The sequence below is a fragment of the Rhododendron vialii genome, chromosome 8a (genome assembly GCF_030253575.1).
Source record: "Rhododendron vialii isolate Sample 1 chromosome 8a, ASM3025357v1".
In the NCBI taxonomy this organism is placed as follows: domain Eukaryota; kingdom Viridiplantae; phylum Streptophyta; class Magnoliopsida; order Ericales; family Ericaceae; genus Rhododendron; species Rhododendron vialii.
In genome coordinates this window covers 35,906,684-35,929,178 of record NC_080564.1, presented here as the reverse complement: position 1 = coordinate 35,929,178, position 22,495 = coordinate 35,906,684, and the positions used below count along the sequence as shown (strand labels likewise).

General features: G+C 38.9%; 2 protein-coding genes and 1 non-coding gene across 3 annotated transcripts; all 3 read left to right on the top strand.

Annotated features, from left to right (window-relative positions):
• Positions 1-537: 537 nt before the first annotated feature.
• LOC131336336 (KH domain-containing protein HEN4) lies at positions 538-15,535 on the top strand. The gene is made up of 8 exons (XM_058372124.1): positions 538-1,150; positions 12,363-12,492; positions 12,589-12,800; positions 12,960-13,211; positions 13,961-14,347; positions 14,430-14,506; positions 14,941-15,052; positions 15,144-15,535. Exons 1-8 carry the CDS (start codon positions 611-613, stop codon positions 15,282-15,284), a joined length of 1,851 nt encoding a protein of 616 aa, XP_058228107.1. The 5' UTR covers positions 538-610; the 3' UTR covers positions 15,285-15,535.
• Positions 6,357-6,461, top strand: LOC131299332 (small nucleolar RNA R71). Its single transcript, XR_009190715.1, has one exon. It is a non-coding gene; the product is annotated as a small nucleolar RNA R71 (small nucleolar RNA).
• Positions 15,536-16,831: 1,296 nt separating the features above from the next.
• Positions 16,832-21,404, top strand: LOC131297994 (GATA transcription factor 28). The gene is made up of 8 exons (XM_058323242.1): positions 16,832-17,230; positions 17,476-17,947; positions 18,612-18,698; positions 18,783-18,916; positions 19,289-19,420; positions 20,405-20,510; positions 20,767-20,835; positions 20,941-21,404. The coding sequence occupies exons 2-8, from the start codon at positions 17,636-17,638 to the stop codon at positions 21,004-21,006; spliced, it is 906 nt and encodes a 301-aa protein (XP_058179225.1). The 5' UTR covers positions 16,832-17,230; positions 17,476-17,635; the 3' UTR covers positions 21,007-21,404.
• The last annotated feature ends 1,091 nt before the right edge of the window (positions 21,405-22,495 follow it).

The following is a 22,495-nucleotide window of genomic DNA, read 5'->3' as shown; positions in this document are numbered from 1 at the left end:
GAGGGGGGAGGGAGAGAGAGAGAGAAGGAGAGGAGAGAAGAGGTACCTGTTATTGCCGTTGCCGGAGTCTCTGAAACCCTTCGGTTTCATGGGGAAGAAGAGAAGCATAATAAAATAAAAAAGAAAGGTTGGGTAATAGTACGTTGTAAATGTAGGCAGTGGTGGCCGGTGGGTAATATAAATTTTTGAATTTATTATATACTTATTTTAATATATAATAAATTTAATATTGTATATGGACAAAATAGTCATTTGACAACTTTTTTCATCATCCACCACTTCTTATTCCCCAACTCTATAAACCATCAAAACAAAGTCAAATTTTATCCCCCTCCATAAACCATCAAAATTAATACCCCTACTATCTTATATCCCCTTTATATTTTTTAGTCCAAATTTTTTACCTGCATCCAAGCAGGCCCTTAATATAAAAATATACTTGATGGGTATTAATTATCAAAATATCACCTTAGCAGGAACCAAATCCGGGTGTTTAGGCCTAGCAGGAACCAAACCCGGGTGTTTGGGCCAGGCCGAAGAGGCAAAGAAAACACACTTTTCTGCTCTACACCTGAGCACTCACTTGTTTTGTTGCTGCTGCTGCGAGTTCATGGGCGAAACCGTTTTCCGAATCCTCTGCCCCGCCGGCCAGACCGGCGGCATCGTTCGAAACGGCGGCGCATTCATCCGCCAGGTCCGCGAGGAAACCGGCGCCAGGATTCGCGTCGAGGATTCCGTTCCCGGATGTAAAGAGCGCATGATAGTTATTGTATCCGACAAAGAGAGTACTTCCAAAAATATCGACGCAAGCGGCGACGAGTCGATGGTGGGTGAAGATGAAGAAGTGTCGCAAGGGCAGCAGGCTTTAGTTAGGGTTTTCGAGAGGATTGCTGAAGAAAGAAGTGGGGTTTCTTCCACGGAGAGCGAGTTCGAGGAGAGAGATGGAGGAGGAGGTCATAATAATATAGGTGGTGGTGGAGAGGGAGCGGTGGTGTGTAGGTTGTTGGCGCCGAGTAGTCAGGTTGGGTGTGTGCTTGGGAGAGGAGGGAGGATTGTGGAAAGAATAAGGCATGACAGTGGCGCTCGAGTTAGGATTTTGCAGTATGATCAGATTCCGCCTTGTGCATTTCCCGGCGATGAGTTGATTCAGGTAAACTGTTCTTTATTTATTTTTTTTGCAATTTCTTAGTACTTTGGCTTGTGCGATTCTTGTATTCTGTTCGTTTTCAGATTGGTATGTCATCTATGTCATTTAAATTTTTTTCCTTCCATTGTTTGGTTTCTTGATCGTGTCATTTCCGTATCAAAAATAATTAATAAAACGAAACAATTACTACTACTCAAATGAACAGTGGTAAATATTTCGAGTATCGCTCCGCAGGGATTATAAGGCTGAGTTACAGTTTTTCCAATTAATTTCTATCTTAATCTGAGAAAAATATGATTGATTGATAGTTTCCTAAAATTATTAAACTGTAATTAAAGTGTAGAAAAGAGTTGATGGGAAAAAGCTCTAGGGTTTCGAATCCACTTTTCCCCCTCGTAACATAAATATGTTTCGATTACAGGTTAACTATTCGAATCAATTTGGACACCGTAGGATTGCAAGCCCTAGCGATATCTCCTAAAGATAATTTATGAATCACCAATCAGTATGGACTATCTCCGCCTAGCACGAATCGTCTTATTAGCACGAACCGTCTCTAATCAAGTACAGATCGTCTCATCGGCACGACTCGTCTTACATAGTATAATCCATCTAACCAGTTATCACAAAACAATTAAAACCGTTGTACAAACGTGCATAAAACCTAGGATTTCATACACAAGATTTGCTGGAAAGAAATAATATTATAAATAAATCCTTGAAAGTCATACAACCGTGATTCGAATAATAAAACCTAAATCAAAACATAAAAGGATTACTCAGAGTTCGAGTTTCATCTACACCCTAGAAGAAGGAGTTAGCCGGCCATGAGGATGAGCATCTCAGTTGATGTTTTCCCACTCGAAGCCACTGCGTCCTTCGGCCGTCCAATTTCTTAACCCCATTCCCAAGCTGACTGCCGAAGGCAGGGGGATGAATAGTACATATATTAGGGTATTACCATTGTAATCGCATAGTGGGTCCCTTGGGCTTTATGAAATAACGCATCAGCAATTCTTCATTCAACCATTTTGCACTTTGAGCCCAACTTTCATTAAACTCTTCTTTTTATCCAATATCTTGGACAACAAGCTCGAGCAATCTATAAACAAAATAGAAGCAAAATAAATATCAGATAACAAATATAAATGACTAACAAGTATAATTTGGAGAGCCAAAATATCAATATTTCGGCACTTATCACGCCCCCCAACTTACACTTTGCTAGTCCCTAGCAAAGAAAAGAATAGAAAAACTAATAAAGACAAATTAAAATAGATAGTTCTTTTAAACCCCCAGGCGGCCCCGGTAGGACGAGTGAAGTCTCGTGAGGGTTTTCAGTAGTGATCACCCACAAAACACAATGAATCCCCTTACACGGAACCCACAACCTGCAAGTAACTCATCAGTCTCTCAAGCCAAGGCACAAAGTCATTGCACAAGTATATTAGGCAACATCAGTTCAAAATGCTATGAAGACATGCATATAAACCATGGCACCTAATTTAGCGTGTGTGAACACTTGGACTTAGTCACCAATGACATGCCACTCAAAGTTCTCTCCGGACCGAGCTTTGACTTCAATTCTCACAGTGTCATGCACTCACAAATAAAATCGCTCGAAACAAGATGCATTATGAACTTTCAAGTGTGCGGTTTGGAAGTTATGTAATTGAAAACAAAACACTTCGCACACTATGACACGAAAAGAACGTTTAATATGGTGGACACACGGTCTCATGGACAGAACACCAAGCATTGGAACTCACTCTCACATCCATCAATCCACGTCCCATCACCCCAAGGATCAAATAGGACTTTAATTTCGGTAGTAATGTTAGGTAAGAAAAAAAAAATTTATTTCAAGGTTAGGGTAAAATATCAAGTGTCCGAGAATAGGCAAACAACTTAAGGCTAATTTAATAATGTGCGCCCATTTTCTTCTCTCTTTTCAACTCCACCTTATCTCTCCTTCTAACCTTTCAACATTTTTCATTCATAAAGCACAATTCCTCCTTTTCAAATATATTGGTGCCCCTTTCTGCTTCTTCTTCTTCTTCTTTTTTCTTTTGTAGTATTTCTTTTTTTTTTAAAGGGACACCACCAATTCAGGCACAAAAATTCACAAACTACCCAAAAATTTTACCGTTACATTCTTGCCTTTCTCCAAATACAATATGGAAGGTGGAGCTAACCAAGAAAAGGCTAAGTATGGAAGGCTCAAAGTGGCTTGCAAGGGATAAATGTGAAAATAAAGGAACGAACCGACCCAAATATCAAGAAAATGCCTATAATCCTCTCACAGGGGTGTAACACCCATGTGGCAAACCAAAACCCAAGAGATATTTTCAATAAATTCCAATGCTTAGCAATCAAGAATAATGAGATCTTCAACAAGTATATTCTTTTTGTTGACATACTAAGAAGTTACGTGACACTACTCCAATAAAAGATAAGGCTCGAAAGCTCACTAGGGTATAAGTCTCCACTAATCTAGCCATTGAGAACGTTCAAACGACACTCACAAGCAAACTAAGCCCAAATAGACGTGAATTGCAGAGGTGCAAGTGCCATAGTTACATGCATTAACAAGATAGCATGAAGAACTAACAGTCCACAAAATAACCAAATAATGCCAACATGCTTCAATTCAAGCAACTAATAAATACCTCGCAAATTCCAAGTCCCATGCAAGAAAGAACTCACTATATTTTTTACTTTTCAAATTTTTTTAAGCTCTAACTATGCAAAAAGAACAAAGTGATCCCTCCCCCCAACTTGAACTATTCAATGTCCGCATTGAATACATGAAAATGAAAAGAAAGGACAAAAACAGAAAAGAGAGGAAAGATATCTCCTCGAATAGGAGGAACTAAGCAGGGAAACTATAATGACAGGGAAACCCCCCAACTTGAACTGAACAACCTGCAAAATGTTATCCTCCAAGAAACACACACACACACACAAATACAAATAAAAAGGAAGAAAAAAAAAATACTCATAAAGAAAAACTAACAAATCTAGAAAAAGATAAATAAATAAAACTCAAAGACGACATTAAACAATGAATGACACTTGGGTTGCCTCCCAAGAAGCGCTAAATTTAATGTCTTCAGCCAGACAAAACGAGAGCCTTTAAATATCAATCACCAGAAAAAATATTACCCGGGCCTAAGCATGCATAAGGTGGTGGTTTCCACTCTAGTCTCGATGCACCCTCTATAAGAGGGGAAGTGGAAGAACTATGAAATATGGGCCAAGGCTCAATGTATGTGTCACTCCATGGAGGTTCATCTATGTGGTTCTTCGAATTAAGAGAACCATGACCCATTTCAATGTTACCACTATCCAAGCCTACATGCACAAGAGGCATTTCTATGGGACCCTTAACTCGAATGTCTGGAGGCACCTTATCAACCATATAATCACTCTCACTGACTGCGAAGCTGTCTTTCTCTTTACAGGATAGAGATTGGCATCGAAAACATTCAATTGCACCCTCATATTTCCAAATGATATATCCATCACTCCAGTCCTACAGTGAATAGATGCATTGGCCGTAGCCAAGAAAGGTCGACCAAGGATGAGGGGAATCTGTTTATTGGGTTTATGGACTGCTTCCATGTCAAGAACTATAAAATCGACAGGAAAGTAAAACTTGTCTACCTTGACAAGGACATCCTTGATCACACCACGCGGCACCTTAATGGATCTATCAGCTAATTGCAATGTAATCGACGCGGGCCAGCCCAAGTTGTTCATATACCGAGTATGGGAGCAAATTGACACTGGCCCCTAAATCGAGGAGTGCTCTATCAATGACATGATCTCCAATAACACATGAAATAATAGGAACACCAGGATCCTTTTGCTTAATGGGTGTGTTATGTGTAAGAATGGAGCTCACCTGCTCAGTGAGACGCACCTCCTTAGGCTCATGTGTCTTAGACTTACGCTTTTGGGTACAAAGGTCTTTCAAAAATTTAGCATAAGCTGGAACTTGACTAATTGCCTCTAAGAGAGGGAGGTTGATTTTGACTTGTTTGAACACCTCCATCATATCTTCTTGTTTTGCCCCTTTTTGCGAAAGGGTGAAGGTGCATTAAGGCAAGTCGGGAAAGGTGCCTTAGGAATATAAGATGGGGTCTCAGATAACCCCGGAACAATTGTGGACACTGGATCGGTCTCCTTCTCCTTAGACCTCTTATCAACCTTAGACCTCTCAGCGACAGGTGGAGACACTTTCTCCTTCCCTTTGACCTCCTCCGGTCGAGTCTCTACGTCTCTCCCATTTCTGAGGGTGACAACTAATTTCGCTTGTTCATGACCTTGCGAATTGTTAATATGGTGCATCCCTCGTGGGTTGGCCACTGGCTGACTTGGTAATCTACCCTCATCCCGATGGTTAAGAGCATTAGCTAGTTGATCCACTTGGGTTTCCATCTTGGCAATGGATTGAGAATGGGAGTAAAGCAATTGGGAGTCAACTTTCATTTGTTGGCAATCGGCTCTCATTTCAGCCATGGCCTTCAACATTTGCTCCTCAAAAGCTGGTGTCCTTTGAGAGGACGTAGGAGGAGCAAGAGGTTGTTGGTACTGGTGTGGTGCAGGTGGTGGACAATAGGCCTGTGTGTTGGAAGTATTAGGAAATGAAGGCCTCATAGGTTGGGCAAATGGTTGCCCTTGGTCTGGCTGTCGCCATCCAAAGTTGGGATGATTCTTCCAGCCGGGGTTGTAAGTATGAGAATAGGGGTCATTTGTTGGCCTACCAAACTTCTGGGCCGCGTTCACGTGCTCTTGAAGAAATTCTGGAAATTGAGATGCCATGTGGCACTCATTTATTTGATGGCATGGACTGGAGCACAACTGACAGACCTCCGCAACAGCAGCAGGAGGTGAAGAATGTGAAGGGTCATGACCCAAAGATAAGAGAGAGTTAATCTTGTGGGTCAATGCATCTACCTTATAGGAAAGATCGTCAGAGCGGCCCACCTCATGAAGGCCACTCTGTTTTAAAGAGGTAGAATTTGTCCTATTTGTGCGGGATGATGAGGCTCGGTGTCGAGAATTCTCTGCTAACTGCCCAAACAAGTCCCACCCCTGATTCTCATTCTTAAGCATAAATGTGCCTCCACATGAGGCATCCACCATATATCGGTGTTGTTCGCATAGTCCATCGGAGAAACATTGGACTAACTGCCATTTAGGAACTTGGTGGTGTGGACAACTCCTAATGATATCATTAAGCCTCTCCCATGCTTGGTGAAATTGTTCGCCTTCTTTTTGATAAAAACTAGTGAGTTCTTGGCGAATTTCTTTTGTTTTGCCTATGGAAAAGTACTTTTTCAAAAACTCATTTTTCATTTGATCCCAAGAGTTGATGCTATTCGGTATCAAAGTATTAAGCCAGTATTTGGCTTTATCTTTAAGTGAGAACGGAAATAACTTCAACTTAAGGGCATTATCAGTGAAGTGCTGAATTTTAACAGTGGAGCAAATCTCTTCAAAGTCCCCTAAATGCCGATATGGGTCCTCATTATCAAGTCCATAGAATGATGGGAGTGTTTGTAACAAACTGGACTTGATTTCAAATTGTGTTGAGGCAGTGGTAGGCAATGCTATGCATGATGGTGAGGTGTATGCGGATGGGAGAAAGTACTCTCCAATCGCAGGTGGAACCTCAGCCTCTATTCTTTCAGCCATTGTAACGAGTGAAGTGGGTGAAGGCCAAGGGTTACGAGAGGCTGCTTGATTAGCTCTAAAGGTCCGTTCGATCTCTGGGTCAAAATTATCAAGTAATGGGTCCAATGATCGACGACCAAACATATAACACAAAATGTCCCTAACTCAAATAAAAATAAAAATAAAAATAAACAAAACACTAAAACTAAGAACAATAAGAAATCTCACAGCGCCTAGAAAAGCCAATTGAATTTATTGTTAAGCTGCAATGTTGCAGCTTACTTCTTGTTCCTGTGCGATACAATTTCTCGATTCCTGTGCTTGACACAATAAAATGCTAACAAAGAAAGAATGCAATTAAACAAATATGAGGAATAATAAAAAAAAACTAAAAATACCTAAACTAAAATAAAAATAAAAATCAACTAAAATAACGCAACCGTGCTTGTAATCCCCGGCAACGGCGCCAAAATTTGATCGTGTCGTTTCCTTATCAAAAATAATTAATAAAACGAAACAATTACTACTACTCAAATGAACAGCGGTAAATATTCCGAGTATCGCTCCGCAGGGATTATAAGGTTGAGTTACAGTTTTTCCAATTAATTTCTATCTTAATCTGAGAAAAATATGATTGATTGATAGTTTCCTAAAATTATTAAACAGTAATTAAAGTGTAGAAAAGAGTTGATGGGAAAAAGCTCTAGGGTTTCGAATCCACTTTTCCCCCTCGTAACATAAATATGTTTCGATTACAGGTTAACTATTCGAATCAATTTGGACACCGTAGGATTGCAAGCCCTAGCGATATCTCCTAAAGATAATTTATGAATCACCAATCAGTATGGACTATCTCCGCCTAGCACGAATCGTCTTATTAGCACGAACCGTCTCTAATCAAGTACGGATCGTCTCATCGACACGACTCGTCTTACATAGTATAATCTATCTAACCGGTTATCACAAAACAATTAAAACCGTTGTACGAACGTGCATAAAACCTAGGATTTCATACACAAGATTTGCTGGAAAGAAATAATATTATAAATAAATCCTTGAAAGTCATACAACCGTGATTCGAATAATAAAACCTAAATCAAAACATAAAAGAATTACTCAGAGTTCGAGTTTCATCTACACCCTAGAAGAAGGAGTTAGCCGGCCATGAGGATGAGCATCTCAGTTGATGTTTTCCCACTCGAAGCCGCTGCGTCCTTCGGCCGTCCAATTTCTTAACCCCGTTCCCAAGCTGACTACCGAAGGCAGGGGGATGAATAGTACATATATTAGGGTATTACCATTGTAATCGCATAGTGGGTCCCTTGGGCTTTATGAAATAACACATCAGCAATTCTTCATTCAACCATTTTGCACTTTGAGCCCAACTTTCATTAAACTCTTCTTTTTATCCAATATCTTGGACAACAAGCTCGAGCAATCTATAAACAAAATAGAAGCAAAATAAATATCAGATAACAAATATAAATGACTAACAAGTATAATTTGGAGAGCCAAAATATCAATATTTCGGCACTTATCATTTCTAGAGAAAGAGAAGGGAAAATTTTAAAAACAAGTTCAACTCTCTCTCTTATTTCCTCTTGATTTTCCCTCTGATTTTCCTCCACATTATTTTCCCTTCTTTTTCTCCTTCCATCCCCAAGTTCCATCCTCCTCTTCGGTTTCCTTCTGTAATTATGCTATCTGTGTGTAACTTTGCTCACAGGGCATAATGTGTATCTCGCCTTCCACCTCATTGCTCATGCATGGCCTTCATTGTTTACTTTGAGTCTCGTAATAAATTTGTTCACTTTCCTTTTAATGGGACATTATTCTAAAACCATGTGTGCTAAATCTTAGAATTTGAACGCTTTGGGCCCATTTTAGACATTTATTGATAGTTCAAATCTTTTGGTTTACTAAATTTTTTGAACGGCAAATATATATATATATATATATATATATATATATATATATATATATATATATATATATATATATATATATATATATATATAATCTTTGAAAGAGATTACAAAGACTAACGGGAGCAAGGAAAAAGGCAACAAGTGCCCATCCGAGACCGAAATGGCAAGATGCCAACCAGACACAGCCCAAACACCTAAGAGGCCAAAAGCCCAAATACGCCGCAGGGGGGGGGGGGGGGGGGGGGGGGCCCGGGACACCCAAACCCTAAGATCCCCAGCGGCCACCGCGCCTCCTCTCTGCCTCAAATCCCAACCACTACCACTAAGCAGCCAGTCAACAGCTCACCGCCACCGCCTCGCTTTGCCAATTGGGTTGGCAAAGTGAATTGGAAGTGAAGCACACAATTCTACTCTGACAAATAAAGAAAAATCATGGAACTAACAATTTCAAGGTTGCTCATGCAATTACTTCCAAGCCGATATATGAGAGCAACCCTTTTCAATTCAGGCTTCCCCAATCCATTTTATGACTTTAGATCATTGGCTGACCTATACATTTTACTTTTTTTCTTCCACTCGCTGTCAAGAAATTGAGAGTTTGATCTCTCTCTCTACTAAATCAAGTTATTTTTTGTTTGTTAGGGTATAAAATCAAATTCAAGAGGGAATGTTACCATACACGTCTAACTTATGAAGGTATTCTTTTGGTGCCATCTTTGGAAAGTTTGAAGTGATTCTCTTTGATGACCAAGGCTTGTAGGTAGAGTATTTTGGACATAAAATTGATTTTCAAGCGAAAGGAAGCAAAATGATCAGGTCTAATGAAATTTTGGAGCTTGAATCTTTGAAATTAATTTGTTTCTTTTTTGGCTTTTCCTAATTTGAGTTTCCTTATAATGCAAACCAGTGATACAAACCAAAATATGCTAAATCCTCTGAGTGATTGTTTACCTCTTGAAAGTGTAGAGCAATTATCTGTGGGTTATCTTGGAGATGGGCGGAAGTACGGAACTAACTACTAAAGGAAAACAAGCATTGTCTACTGCATTTCAGCCCATCTATCAACACTGGAAGAAATATAATTACGTTTCCTATTAGCATATGTATGGTTTAGGCTTTTAGCACTATTTAGGTAAAGAATGTGTAGCTATTGTCTTATTCTCTACTTGGATCACATTGGGACTTTTATAGAACGAAACAATAGAATGTTTTGTATTGTTTACAAGTTTGGTAGATTGTAGATTTTTCATGCAGACAGAAACTAAAATTGAAAGGAACTAGGTATAGTTCTTTCCAAAAATGTGAAAATTTTGGGATTTTGAAGTTCCCATGAAAACTTCAAGTTTGGTTTGCATTTATGGTGGTAACGCAAGATGCCGCTTATGGTGTACTCATTATGATTGCTTCTGTGGCGTGGTCATGTTTGGACGGGGCGTTTCTTTCTTAGGAGTGTCAAAAATGATTTGAGGGTAAAGTAGCCCAAGAATAAATTGAATGTGGAGAATGTAGTTGTAGGTTATGTTGATAAGATGGGGTTTTTTTTTGGACAATCAGAATACTGTTGTAAAAATGGTTGATGTTGTGAACATCATCAATGTGCTGCATCGACCATGGCAAATTGGTGGAGATTCGTGAAATGAGAACGAGGTGATGGAACGAGTTGTCATGAAGGTATAATTGTCATGACAAAAACCATTGGGAGTAATTTGGAATTTGACATGCATATCAATTTGGAACTGCCTAAACCCCAGTCGGCCCTAAACTCACTTTGAGTTAAATCTTTCCCTAAAAACCTGCGTACCCCAACTATTTCACTGCCAAATAATCTTTCTGGCCCCAAAAAGAAGAGGGCTGGGGGTTCAACTTTCCTATCCATAGCTCTAATCATGTCCACAATAACCACCCGTATCTATTACTCCCTCTGTCCTAATTTAATTGTCCTTTTTGCGAGTTCGTGCCACTTTTCAATTGATTATATCTTGTAATTTATAATGTTTTATGTGATTTCGAAAACATTGTATTATAGGACAAATCAAGATCTATCAAACAAGATCCATATTGGATATAAAATTCATTACCAGTTTAAAGATATAACTAGTTTTTTTATCCAGATAGAATAGAATTGGGACAAGTAAATTAGCACGGAGGGAGTATATAAAGTACCTTATATATTTTAGATATGCATGTAAGGCATAGGGTTTCGAAACATTTTGTGTCCCTCGCTCTCATCAGTCATCATCTCTTATCTGGTCTTCTATTTGTTGCCACATGAGGATACACTGACTTCCAGTTAGGCAGACAACCTAACACCATCTTCTCCAAGTCCAGGTATGTGAATTTATCTCAAACCATGATTGGGATACTATTTAATGACAAATACATATCTATGAAGTAATTTCTTGAATCTCTTCATGGTTTTTCTTTTAGAGTGTGAAAATCTTCTGTTGTAGTTGCCAAAGTTGGTAATTTCGTCAATTTGAAAGGTTAGAAAGGGGGAAGTAGAGAATATTTCACTTGATCTTTCATGTCAATTTTTCAACTTTCTAAGGCTGTGGCAGGAATGGGGAGAGGCCATTGGGTCTTGGGGTCAAAGTTGTAAGTGACTGGCTTTTGAGTTGCTGACATGTCCTCCTTGGTGGAGCAAGGTCAGGAATGGGGTATCCTGTTCTAAACCTACCCTGTTGCCATCTCCAAACTTGACAACATGATCGCATCCCTAATAATGTAGTTGTTACCATGTTCCATTGTACGACACCTTTGATTTCCTCCGTATCTCATTTGTATTCTCAAAATATTGCATGTATAGTCTAATACTCTAATTATAGACACAACAAGGTTTGTGGTGTGGAGAAATAGGCACTCCGTCCAATGTGTGTAGTCTGCCCTTTCTCTTCTGCCACTGGGCAGCCATCCAAGCACTAAATGGCGGAAAGATTTGAATCCTGCGTCGACCAATGATGCTAGTGGCTGTTGGAAATGGATTTGAGGATTTATCTGCATACAGGAAAGGCGAAGTGGGACCCCAATTGATGGGGACACAAGGCTCGGTTTGGGGAAAGTCGAAGTTGAAAACCATTTAGTGTCTAACCCTTCTGGTGGACTTGACATGATGGTTTCTAGTTAAAAAAAGTTGAATAAATATAGGGTGTAACTTTTGATAACTTTAAAATTCTCCGCCATCTGGGATGCTAGTTAACATGGGAGAATGCATGGTGTTCTGGTGGGCAAATTTTACTCAAACTTATGTTTGTTGGTTTTACTAAATTAATTTTAGCTTCTCGTTTTTGGCATTTGTAAGATGTTTTTAGATTCACTTCTGTAGCCACTCAGTATGTTTTCATATTGCTGTTTTACTATTTTACTTGCTCAAATTCCTGAAATAGCCTGTGCATGTTTCATTGGTGCTCACATCTGACTAAAGCATGTTCTTTTGATTTCTTATTTTTCGTTTCAGTTTTTTTTTTTTTTTTGTCATTTTGGTTTCCAAGGTAGTTGTAATTTAAACTTTGTTTGTATCTGTGCTGTTTTTAGTTTTTCATTTTTTGTTGTATAATACTGTGCTTTTATCTCTCTTCTAATAGGGTAATGTGGTGCTTCATATGCAGATAACAGGGAATTTTTCAGCTGTGAGGAAAGCACTGTTGTCTGTTTCAAGCTGTCTTCAGGTTAACTCAGGGGCAAATGCTGTCAACTCTGCTGCTACCAGATCATCAGGCCTGGCACAACACGGAACTGGTATGATGGCCCAGGTCGACCGATTTCCGTATCAGGTTTTTGCTTTCGAGTCTTGATATTTGGGTTATCTTTTCAGGGATTATTCTTCTCTTACAGGTACTGAGAATATTGGACCCAACCACAGGTTGGTGGTAACTGAGGAAGAGGTTGTGTTTAGGTTGTTGTGTCAAGTTGACAAAATCAGGAGTTTGATAGGGAAAGGTGGCTCTATATTGCGGGTATTGCAGAGTGAAACTGGCGCATCTATCAAGATTGCTGATTCAGCTCCTGATTCAGATGAGACTCTTGTTGTAATATCTGCAAGAGAGGCATGTGAGCTAACGATCTATATGATTAATTAAGCTCCTTCATACCCGTTAGACCATTGGATATTAGTGGAATGACTTAGTTTCCTTTTAGTAAAATGTTCTTATGGTTCTTTCTTTGTTGAAATTTCTGATGGATTTACTTACTTTCTCCTGTAACAGCACTCAGAGCAAAGACATTCTTCAGCACAGGATGCTGTTATTCGCGTGCATTGTAGAATTGCAGAGATAGGATTTGAGCGTGGTGCTGCAGTTGTTGCTAGGCTTCTTGTTCATTCACAGCAGATTGGTTGTCTATTGGGTAAAGGGGGTAGCATCATTAATGAATTAAGAAGAGTAACTGGTGCTAGCATACGTGTCTTTCAAGAGGAACAAGTTCTGAGATTTGGTTCTGAGAATGATGAAGTCGTCCAGGCAAGTCGTAGAATTTAGGCTTGTATATTTTTCTGATCGGCAGATTTTAGGCTTATATTAAGACCTCATGCTAATGCATTTTTTCTACCTATAGTTCTTTTACCTAATTGATGTGCTATGGGCACTTCTGTATGATGGGCTAGCAGAACTATATAAAACTCTCAAATTATTTGTGAAAATTGCATCAAAAGGTTTTGGATAGTTGATTGGTGTAGGAATGTGTTTGAATGCTGCTAACATTACCATTTGGTGAACTTTGTGTGTTCTTACAGTTATATTGTTGGTTTATTCCATGCATTTTGTATTTTGGGGGTAAGGCCTAAGGTGTTATCTTGTTTTGCATATTTGCACTATAGTTGCTTATGCTTTTGCTTTTCAATAAAGTTTTTGTCAAGACTCAAGAGTAATTGTGGATGGCCTGACTTATCTCCTTCTGCAAAGTATAGATGCTGAATTGTATTGTTATTCTCCTTGTATTTTGTCAGTTTGGTTGGTTTTTTGGTAATGATTGTTGTGGTGCCGGTTAGGTTCTGGTTGTGTATGGTCCCCATCATTAGCTAGCTTAAAAACTAGTTGTTTTCAGCATGTTTCCTAGTTTGTTTAATGGAAATCTAGGAAAATTAAGATGGTTTTTTGGAACTAAATAGTCTTTTTGATTGATTTCCCTTTGTTTATTTGAAGTTAGAAGTCCACGCTTATATGCCTAAAAATAATTGGAGAGATGATTAGTGATTGGTGCCTTTTGGCAGGTCATTGGCAGCTTGCAGTCTGTACAGGATGCTTTATTTCGGATTACAAGCAGGCTTCGGCAAACCATCTTTGCAGTCAAACCACATCATGCGGGTGTTAGTGGCTCACAGTATTTGCCCCCTTATTCAGAAATGCCGCCACCTATGTTTAGGTCAAGGCATGATCCTGGTTCCCCAGTTCATTACCCTTCGCCCGCCATACTCCCTCGTGGTGTTGACCGTGTTCCTTTTCCACCCCAACCCCTTGATCCCCGTCCTTTTTCACATGATACAGATCATGTTGGTCCAACCTATTTTGACCGTATGCCATATCCGTATGGCAGTGAGAGACCAGGACATGGTCCATCATTTGATTGGCAACCCTCCCCGAGAGAGTGGACATATCAGGTAGTGGCATTATGCCTGCAATTATGAGGGTCTTTTGATCATCATTTTCCTTAGATAGTCCCTTTTTCTTCTTGCTTTCCAGGCAGGTTCCCGTGGCAATCCAAGGGAAGTTGCTGAAATTGGGGGAGGCTTTGCATTTAGCAGCGTTCCTATAGGAAGGTGATGTTACTCTCCATTTTATAGTCCATTGGGTGGTCATTTCAAACTCATAGTGACCAAATATTTTCAAGTCAATAGACTGTGGGGGCAATGAAATTTATTACTCCTCTATGCATTGGAGTTAAGCTAGCATAAGTAGCTTTTTCTACCTCACAAGTTTAAATGCTAGTACCTGGTTTTTGGTGCCATGGCCTCCATAAGAAGCAACTAAGTGATGTCTTTAGCTTGTCTGCTCTTGCTTTCGTTTTATTGGGCAGTATTGTGGAGTCATTGGGGATTATCAACTGGTGAGGAGACTCGGAAAATTGTAGCAGAAAATCTTTCGATTCTAAGTTGATTAGAAGCTAATTCTCTTGATTGTAATAAGTCAGATTTTTTCTTCTGTGAAATCAACTTATGGTCCTTATTTGATGCTCAGAAATTACTTTGTGCAGTCGAAATCTAGCCCCAAATTCTGCTAGCATGACTGTTGAGGTTGTAATTCCTCAGACATTGCTGGGGCATGTTTATGGGGAGAATAACGGTAACCTGAATCAGATTAGGCAGGTATGCTCAAATCCAGGCATTATTCTTCTATGAACATTTTTAAGTGAACAGTTGATGATTGAAACTTAATACGGTTACTTCTGCAAACCAGATCTCGGGTGCAGAGGTATTTGTCCACGATCCAAGACCTGGAGCTACTGAAGGGGTGGCGGTAGTATCAGGAATGCGGGATCAACTACATGCTGCTCAGAGCCTTATCCATGCCTTTATACTAGCAGAGTTGCCATTTTGAAACATGGCTTGATCAGTATCAAAAGTACAGAGAGCGCTTCAACCAACTTTTATCCTTTTCCTGCTGTAGCAGGAAAGAGGGATATTTTAGACCACAATTTGTACATCCTTTTAGGTGCCATTATAGTATCTATTTCTTCCAATCGAGTTCTGACCCTTCTAAAATGAAAACAGTTTGTGATTTTTGCTAGAGAAAGAACAAGTAAACAGGCTGGCTATTCCAGGCAATTAATTTATCATTAGTTTTGCTCACTTGGTGAATGAAGCAAACTTCTCGATCTGTATTTTGTGTCGAGGAAAACCAAATATGTTATCTGATTATCTTTCTTTATAGTGCTTTGGGAGGTTCAGCAGAAAGAAAACACCTCCATGTGTGGTTGTGTTGCTAGTGCAGACGAGCTCAGCCTTGCTTCCTAGTGTTCGAGCTCGGTTCCTTTACTAAACGAGCCTAAAACTCGAACTCAAGCTTGACTTGTTTGCAAAAGAGCCAAGCTTTAGAGTGTTGAGCCATACGAGCCTAAAACTCGAGCTCGAGCTCGGTTTGATTACCAACTGAGTGGAGCCCAAGCCCATAACCGAGCTGAGCCTCGAGTTGCTTGTGAGTAGCTGGGTTTGTTTGTAGCCCTATGTTATGTGTTGGTAACCTATAAATAAAGGGTATCTTTTTCCCCCTAATAAATGAAGCTATTCTTTTATACAGTTTAGGTAGAGTACACATGACGTGACACAATGCTCCCAGGGGATGGGTCGTCTTAATTTTCTAAAGAAGCCAATGTATTTGTTCGGATTAATTAAGGTAGTCTCCGTTCGGCTAAATAAGTTCACTGATTTTTTTTTATTCAATTTTTATTTTTATATTTGTTAGTTTTTCGTCAATTTTTTGGAGATTATTGTATCGTCATGACAAGAGGAATCTAAAAAATAAAAAATTACGATTGAAACCTAATTTTTTTGAATAAAGACAAAAATAAGCTAATAAGCCAATTTTTTCGTCTTTATTCAAAAAATATTGGATTTCGATCATAATTTTTTACTTTTTAGATTCCTCTCATCATGACGATGCAATAATCCCAAAAAAATTGACAAAAAACTAATAAATACGGGAAATTTTGAATAAGAACAAAAAAATAGGCCAGTTGACTTATTTAGCCGAACGGGAGAAGTCATGGCGTTAGGTGTGTATATCAACAATGGTTAATTTTCATGTTAGTAGTTCATGTCAACGAAAATTTGCTAAACGTTGGGGGTCAAAAAGCCCTCACTCACTCATCAATCAGCATATAACATTACTTGTTAGAAAATTTTCCCTACGAAAAAAAAGGAAAGAAATTATAAGCTGCTATCGTTATATTTAGACTATATCGAAAACTCTAAAGGAGAGTTCTAGTCTTGCTATCGACACCGCCATAGGAACTCCATTTAATATTGTCAAAAAACACTAAAAATTGACGTAATACGTAATATGTTATTCTCTTACTTATTGATCAAAATATTAGCGAATAGCGAGTCTTACTACGTAATTTCATTCATTCTATAAGTGGTAGGAGTCGTTATTAAGAGGAGAGAAAATTTTAAGGCAATTTTTTTACTTTTTAAAGAAAACTTTCTAGTACTACTAGTATTTGTTCACATTTTTTACGCATTCTTCTCTTCACGCGTGAAGTTGAAAAAGAAAAACAAGTTTTACCAAAACGAGAAAAAAGAATTTGCTTTTCTTCAGAGATCACGGAGTGCGTTCAAACGAAACCCTAGGAATGCACGAGTGTCCCATTTCCTTGCTCAACGCACTCTCTCTATCTCTCTCTCTTCCGGCGAAATCTGACCGTCGATCGTCTCGATTAGCTTTGCGGATCGTCAAAACGGAATTGGAGGAATCACTTATTCAGCTCCAAGAGGAAGGTTCTTTTGTTTGATTATTTATGGCAAGACTTCTCCTGAATTTGGATGGTAATAATTAGTAACTCACTATACGCTTATGTTTTGGTCCCTATTGTTATGATTTTACGGAAACTGTGGAAAACATAAGACCACTAAAACGTTGAATCTTCCTTAAAACACCTAGAATAAAACTATGTAGATAGTCTTGATTTCATTTTTTGTTTTTTTTCCTCTTGCGTTCAGCAGTCATACTTATATGATTCAAACTCTAAAAACCGTATGTTTACTTGTATTGTGTTGTGGATGTGGATCAGTGACAGAGATCAGAATTACGGTTACTTTCTGAGGCGTTGTACAAGGTTATTATGAGTTGATAAAGTATATAAAAGGTGGATTCCATAAGCTTCAAGAACTGGGATTTGTACAGAATTTTTTTTTTTGCCGTACAAAATTTGGTAGATCTTTTGGGGCAAGATGGATGGCATAGACGAGAGCCAGGCCCGTATGCGCATGACGGACGAGCATCAGGCTATCCACCACCCTGGACATTACATACAAGAACACGATCATCATGTGTTGCACCACTTGAGCAATGGGAATGGGATGGAGCATGATGATAATGGTGGGGGAAGTGAAGATATGGAAGGTGAAATTCATCCTGATCATGGGAATCTCACTGATAATCATAATGCGATGGTGGCTCATGGCGGCAGTGATAGTAACAACCAGCTTACTCTCTCTTTCCAGGGCCAGGTTTATGTGTTTGACTCCGTCTCGCCTGAAAAGGTGATTTCTTCTAACATCTTTAATCAGAAATGATTTTTGTCTATCTTCTTAAATTAGCATTTAAATGCAGAATGAAGTTGGACTTGATGGTTAAGTACCAGTTGTGAACTTGAAGTGTCCCTCACCATACCTTTAGCTAGTGTGGGATATGAAACTCGATGTGATTAGGGATATGAGGAACATGTAATTGAGCATAACATCTTTAATCAGAAATGCAGTCCTACTTATTGACCTCCAAAAAACTTGAAATTGGCAGAAAGTGTATTGGCGTAAAAAAGTTAAAAGGCAATTTAATGCGAAGTACATAGAAGTGTCTTACGATTGTAGACCGTGAGCATTATTTTTGCATAGAGTTCTATTTATTCGTGCTTTTGCGTAGAAAATCTGGATGAATTGTCTTGTTCAAGCACGCTCGTGTCTTTGCTTTCATTTTGGTACTCTTACGTGATTGATAGTATGGATGCAATTTACATGCAATGGAGCAACATAAAGGTTGCTCTTTTACATATGCTTGTCTTCTTGGAAGATTGGCTATTGACATGTTTCTGTCATTATTTCTGCCAGGCTTGCCTTTATCACGTTTTACTGCGTTTTCCCTCTTTTGTTCTCATATTCTTGGTGTCACATTAAGTGCGTGTTGAATTTGTTTTGGATGATCCTTCAGGTTCAAGCAGTACTTCTATTATTGGGAGGCCGTGAAGTACCTCCAAACATACCTGCTATTCCATTGAGCGGTCATCAAAATACTAGGGTATGTGTGACCTTTTTGAGTAAGCTTTGTATGTCATCATAAATTCATCTTTCATAGCCCCTAATAATTGACTCATTCAATCAGGGAATGTCCAGTACTCCACAAATTTCTAGCGTCCCTCAGAGGTTGGCTTCATTGATGAGATTCCGTGAGAAGCGAAAAGAAAGGAACTTTGACAAGAAAATCCGTTATACAGTCCGTAAGGAGGTTGCCCTAAGGTATGGCGACTTTTCTTCTCTGAATTTCCCATGAACTTCGGGTATTATTGATCTAGCAGAACATTAATGAGCTGCGTGGGTCCATATCAAGCTGAGATTTGGCTGCTGTGGATGGCTTTAGCAACTTTGGTTGTTAGCAAAGATCACTTTCTCTGTTTCACTGTTTCTTTGGGCTTTGAATTGCTGCTAGCTTTGATGAGCCATTATCAAAGATCATTCTTTCCATTTCATTGTTTGCTTTGGCTTTGAATTGATGCGATTTTGTACTGATTTATATTTGGCCAGACCTAGATAGGACTTACAAGGTTTGTCTTTTAAAGCATGGATCTGTTTATGCTTTATTCTTGATCACTTCTGGTGGTACTCATGTAGGATGCAGAGGAATAAAGGTCAATTTACATCTTCAAAACCCAATCATGATGAGTCTGCATCAGCAGTTACAAGTTGGGACTCAAACCAAACCTGGGCCTCAGACGGTAGTGGGTCCCAGCAGCAAGATATTGTGTAAGTTAACAATTTTTCTGGTCTATTAAAACACTTTCCAATTTAAAGTTCTTTTGAGTTTCCGTCTTTTCATTTTTCTCATTTTTGTGCACAATAACTGATTGCCCCAGACCCCTTGTTTACTTCTCTCTCTCTCTCTCTCTCTCTCTCTCTCTCTCTCTCTCTCTCAATCAGAAGGAAACTTTAGAACTAATTAAAAAAAAAAAACAGGAAAACAAAAAAGCTTTGGGGTTGCACTGTTACAGACTATGTATATTGATTTGGTTTTATCTTGAAAATGTAATTGGGCTAGGTTTAATGTCTGTCCTTAAAAGGTATAATTGCTCCTTTGCCTTTGCTGCTGTCAGTGGCATGGCAGCGATGTTATAGGTTCTTTCTATTTATGTTTCATTTTTGGAGTCCTATTATCCACGCAATTTGAGTTAATTGTTTGATTTGTTTGGAGTTGCATCATGTATTCATTGCTTACTGCGTCTAGGTTCATCAATCACACGTGTATGAATGGGCATATAGTCTCTTTGTGCTTACATCTCCAGCATAACCTTCTGTGTTCCCTCTTCCTCATTGAAACAAGCCCCCGCTAAGTTTACTTGTTCATGCTTTGCACACTGCAGCATCTGAACAGGTACAGTTGAATCTTATCTTGATCTATGCCTTTGACAAAAACTGGAAGACGGTTTTTCAACAATTGGGAGTTTGTTAAGTGTTTATGTTGCATTTCCTTGTCCTTGATGCATAGAGGTTACAGCTATTCTGGCCAACCATTGGTCAATTCCTACTTGGGAAAGATAATTAGATGCTCTGTAGTACTTTAGCTTTATGGCTACCTCCTTACGAATGTTACCTTCATCTGTTTTGTTACTGATGTGCTAGAAGGGCAGTTAATCTTGTAGCATCAAGATTTGTCACCTCACAGTTGCTTTTATTTGGTTTTGGTTCGTCCAGAAATTTGACAGTGATGTTTTCTTGATATTTTTGTGGCAGCTGTCGGCATTGTGGTGTCAGCGAGAAGAGTACACCAATGATGCGTCGTGGGCCTGAGGGACCAAGGACCCTTTGCAATGCATGTGGACTTATGTGGGCAAATAAGGTGAATATGGGTACTTGTTGGTGCCTCCTATGTTGGTTCCATCTCCTATTGTTGTCCATTACTCATGTGACCTCATGGATAGTTTGCATTGGTAATTTCTTAAAAAGTATTGTAGATTCTTGTTGAAAACATCATAATGCTTATTGGTTATGGGAACAAAATCATGTTTCTTTTAGGCTGGAAATTTTATTTTGTTGCCGCGTAGTTAGGTCCAATTTTGGAGCTTATTCCTCTTAACTGATTTTGGCGAATTCAGGGAACTCTGAGGGACCTCTCTAAGGCAGCACCCCAGTCTGGACAGAATCCTTCATTGAGCCAGAATGAGGTTGGAAGCCTATGAAGGGCTTATAATCTCTATTAGTTGTTTATTGTTTCTTTGTCCCCTTTTTTAGTTGTTTTTAAATCCTCTGGCTTCTTCTGGGTTCTGCAGAATGGAAATATTGAACCAGATCAAATGGTTGTTAAGATTGCTGGAAATAGTAGCGATTCATCATGATAATCTGAAAAGGCTGCATAGGGAGGATCTGAAAGGCTGAAGACAGCTCGGCGTTGCTCATTCGCCCCCTTTCTAGATACGTTATGTATGATGATTGCTAGCTTCGCAATGTCATGAAAATTCACCTGATATGAGATCCCTGAAACTGAAATAATTCGGGTGTGGTAACTACTTGCCTTGGAGAGATTGTATGTTAGCGCAGTCCATCTTTTGTATTTTATTTTTTTGCTTAATTTGTGGAGAAGTTAACAATATGTAAAACTAGCATGGTGGTTTTATATCATCTGTGGATAAGATAGATGCTAGAAAAATCTTTTGTGTGAGCAACTGCTGGTGCAATAGGCATACCTTTAAGTTTCTGCTTGTTCATTGAAACAATGCATCCTTCCTTGCCTCTCCTTTTTCTTTTCTTTTCTTGATTTTTCTTCTTCCCTTGGCATGTCATATAATTGCCAGTTTTTCTGCTGAAATTTGACATGAATGAACCAATGAACTACTTTCACTGTCATTACCAAAAGTTAGAATTCTCATTTCATTTCTCACCCCTTGCACAACTGGTTTATTGCAATGTACTTGTGGAATTTTTTAATCTGCATATCTTCATGAGAACGGAAGAAGGGATACCTGTGTTTTCATGGAAAATTGTAAAGAAAAGCAGATTTTTAAGGATTGCATAGGGATCCAGACCCTGTAGTGCACCCTCTCACTACGTGGTCTAGTGTGTACTCTGGTCCATCCATTTTTACAATTAATGGTCAAGATTTCAAATAACAAAATACAAACCAATTGTCTAGATCTTTTTTTTATGATGAGGAGCACAAACCAATGGTCCAGATCTTACCTGTAGGATATTTTTAGCAGAAGTGCACTACAGAACTCCTGATTCCATTGATCGTTCGGAAATTCAAGTTGCACGGTAGCTGGCTCTAGCCAGACCCAATGACATACTCCTTCCAGACCATAAAGTTAGTCCTCTACGAAATTACGTGTAATTTTCAAGCTTAAAATAACGTATATATTTTGTCCAATATGAATCTTACTCGATAGATCTCGATGAGATCTTTCGAACAGTGTAAAAAAAATTAAAAAAATATTTTAAGTAAATACATTATCTAAGTTTGAAAATTGCACGTGGTTTTGGAGGGAACAAAGGACTTAGTTTATGGGACAAAGGGAGTACTATAATAAGAAGGGAATGACTTCGGTATCCCAAGTCATTTTGGGTACACCGTGACTTTTGGCATAACAAAATCATTATGAGCATAACCAAAACTCATTACAAGTATAACAAAATCATAACAAGGGATAACTTGTTTGTTATGCTTTGGTTGAGTTTGATTATGCTTTGGTTGGTTTTTAGGATATTCTTTAGTTATGCTTTGTTTTAGTTTTGTTATGCTTGTAATGAATTTTAGTTATGCTCGTAATAGTAAAGTTATGTCAAAATTGACGGTGTTCCCAAAATAACCGGGGACATCATAGCTTCATC

Coding starts and splice junctions, on each gene's coding strand:
- LOC131336336 (XM_058372124.1), top strand. CDS start 611: ATGGGCGAAACCGTTTTCCGAATCCTCTGCCCCGCCGGCCAGACCGGC. Junction 12,493..12,588: donor CCTGGCACAACACGGAACTG/GTATGATGGCCC, acceptor CTTCTCTTACAG/GTACTGAGAATATTGGACCC. Junction 14,348..14,429: donor CGAGAGAGTGGACATATCAG/GTAGTGGCATTA, acceptor CTTGCTTTCCAG/GCAGGTTCCCGTGGCAATCC.
- LOC131297994 (XM_058323242.1), top strand. CDS start 17,636: ATGGATGGCATAGACGAGAGCCAGGCCCGTATGCGCATGACGGACGAG. Junction 17,948..18,611: donor ACTCCGTCTCGCCTGAAAAG/GTGATTTCTTCT, acceptor ATGATCCTTCAG/GTTCAAGCAGTACTTCTATT. Junction 18,699..18,782: donor GCGGTCATCAAAATACTAGG/GTATGTGTGACC, acceptor TCATTCAATCAG/GGAATGTCCAGTACTCCACA.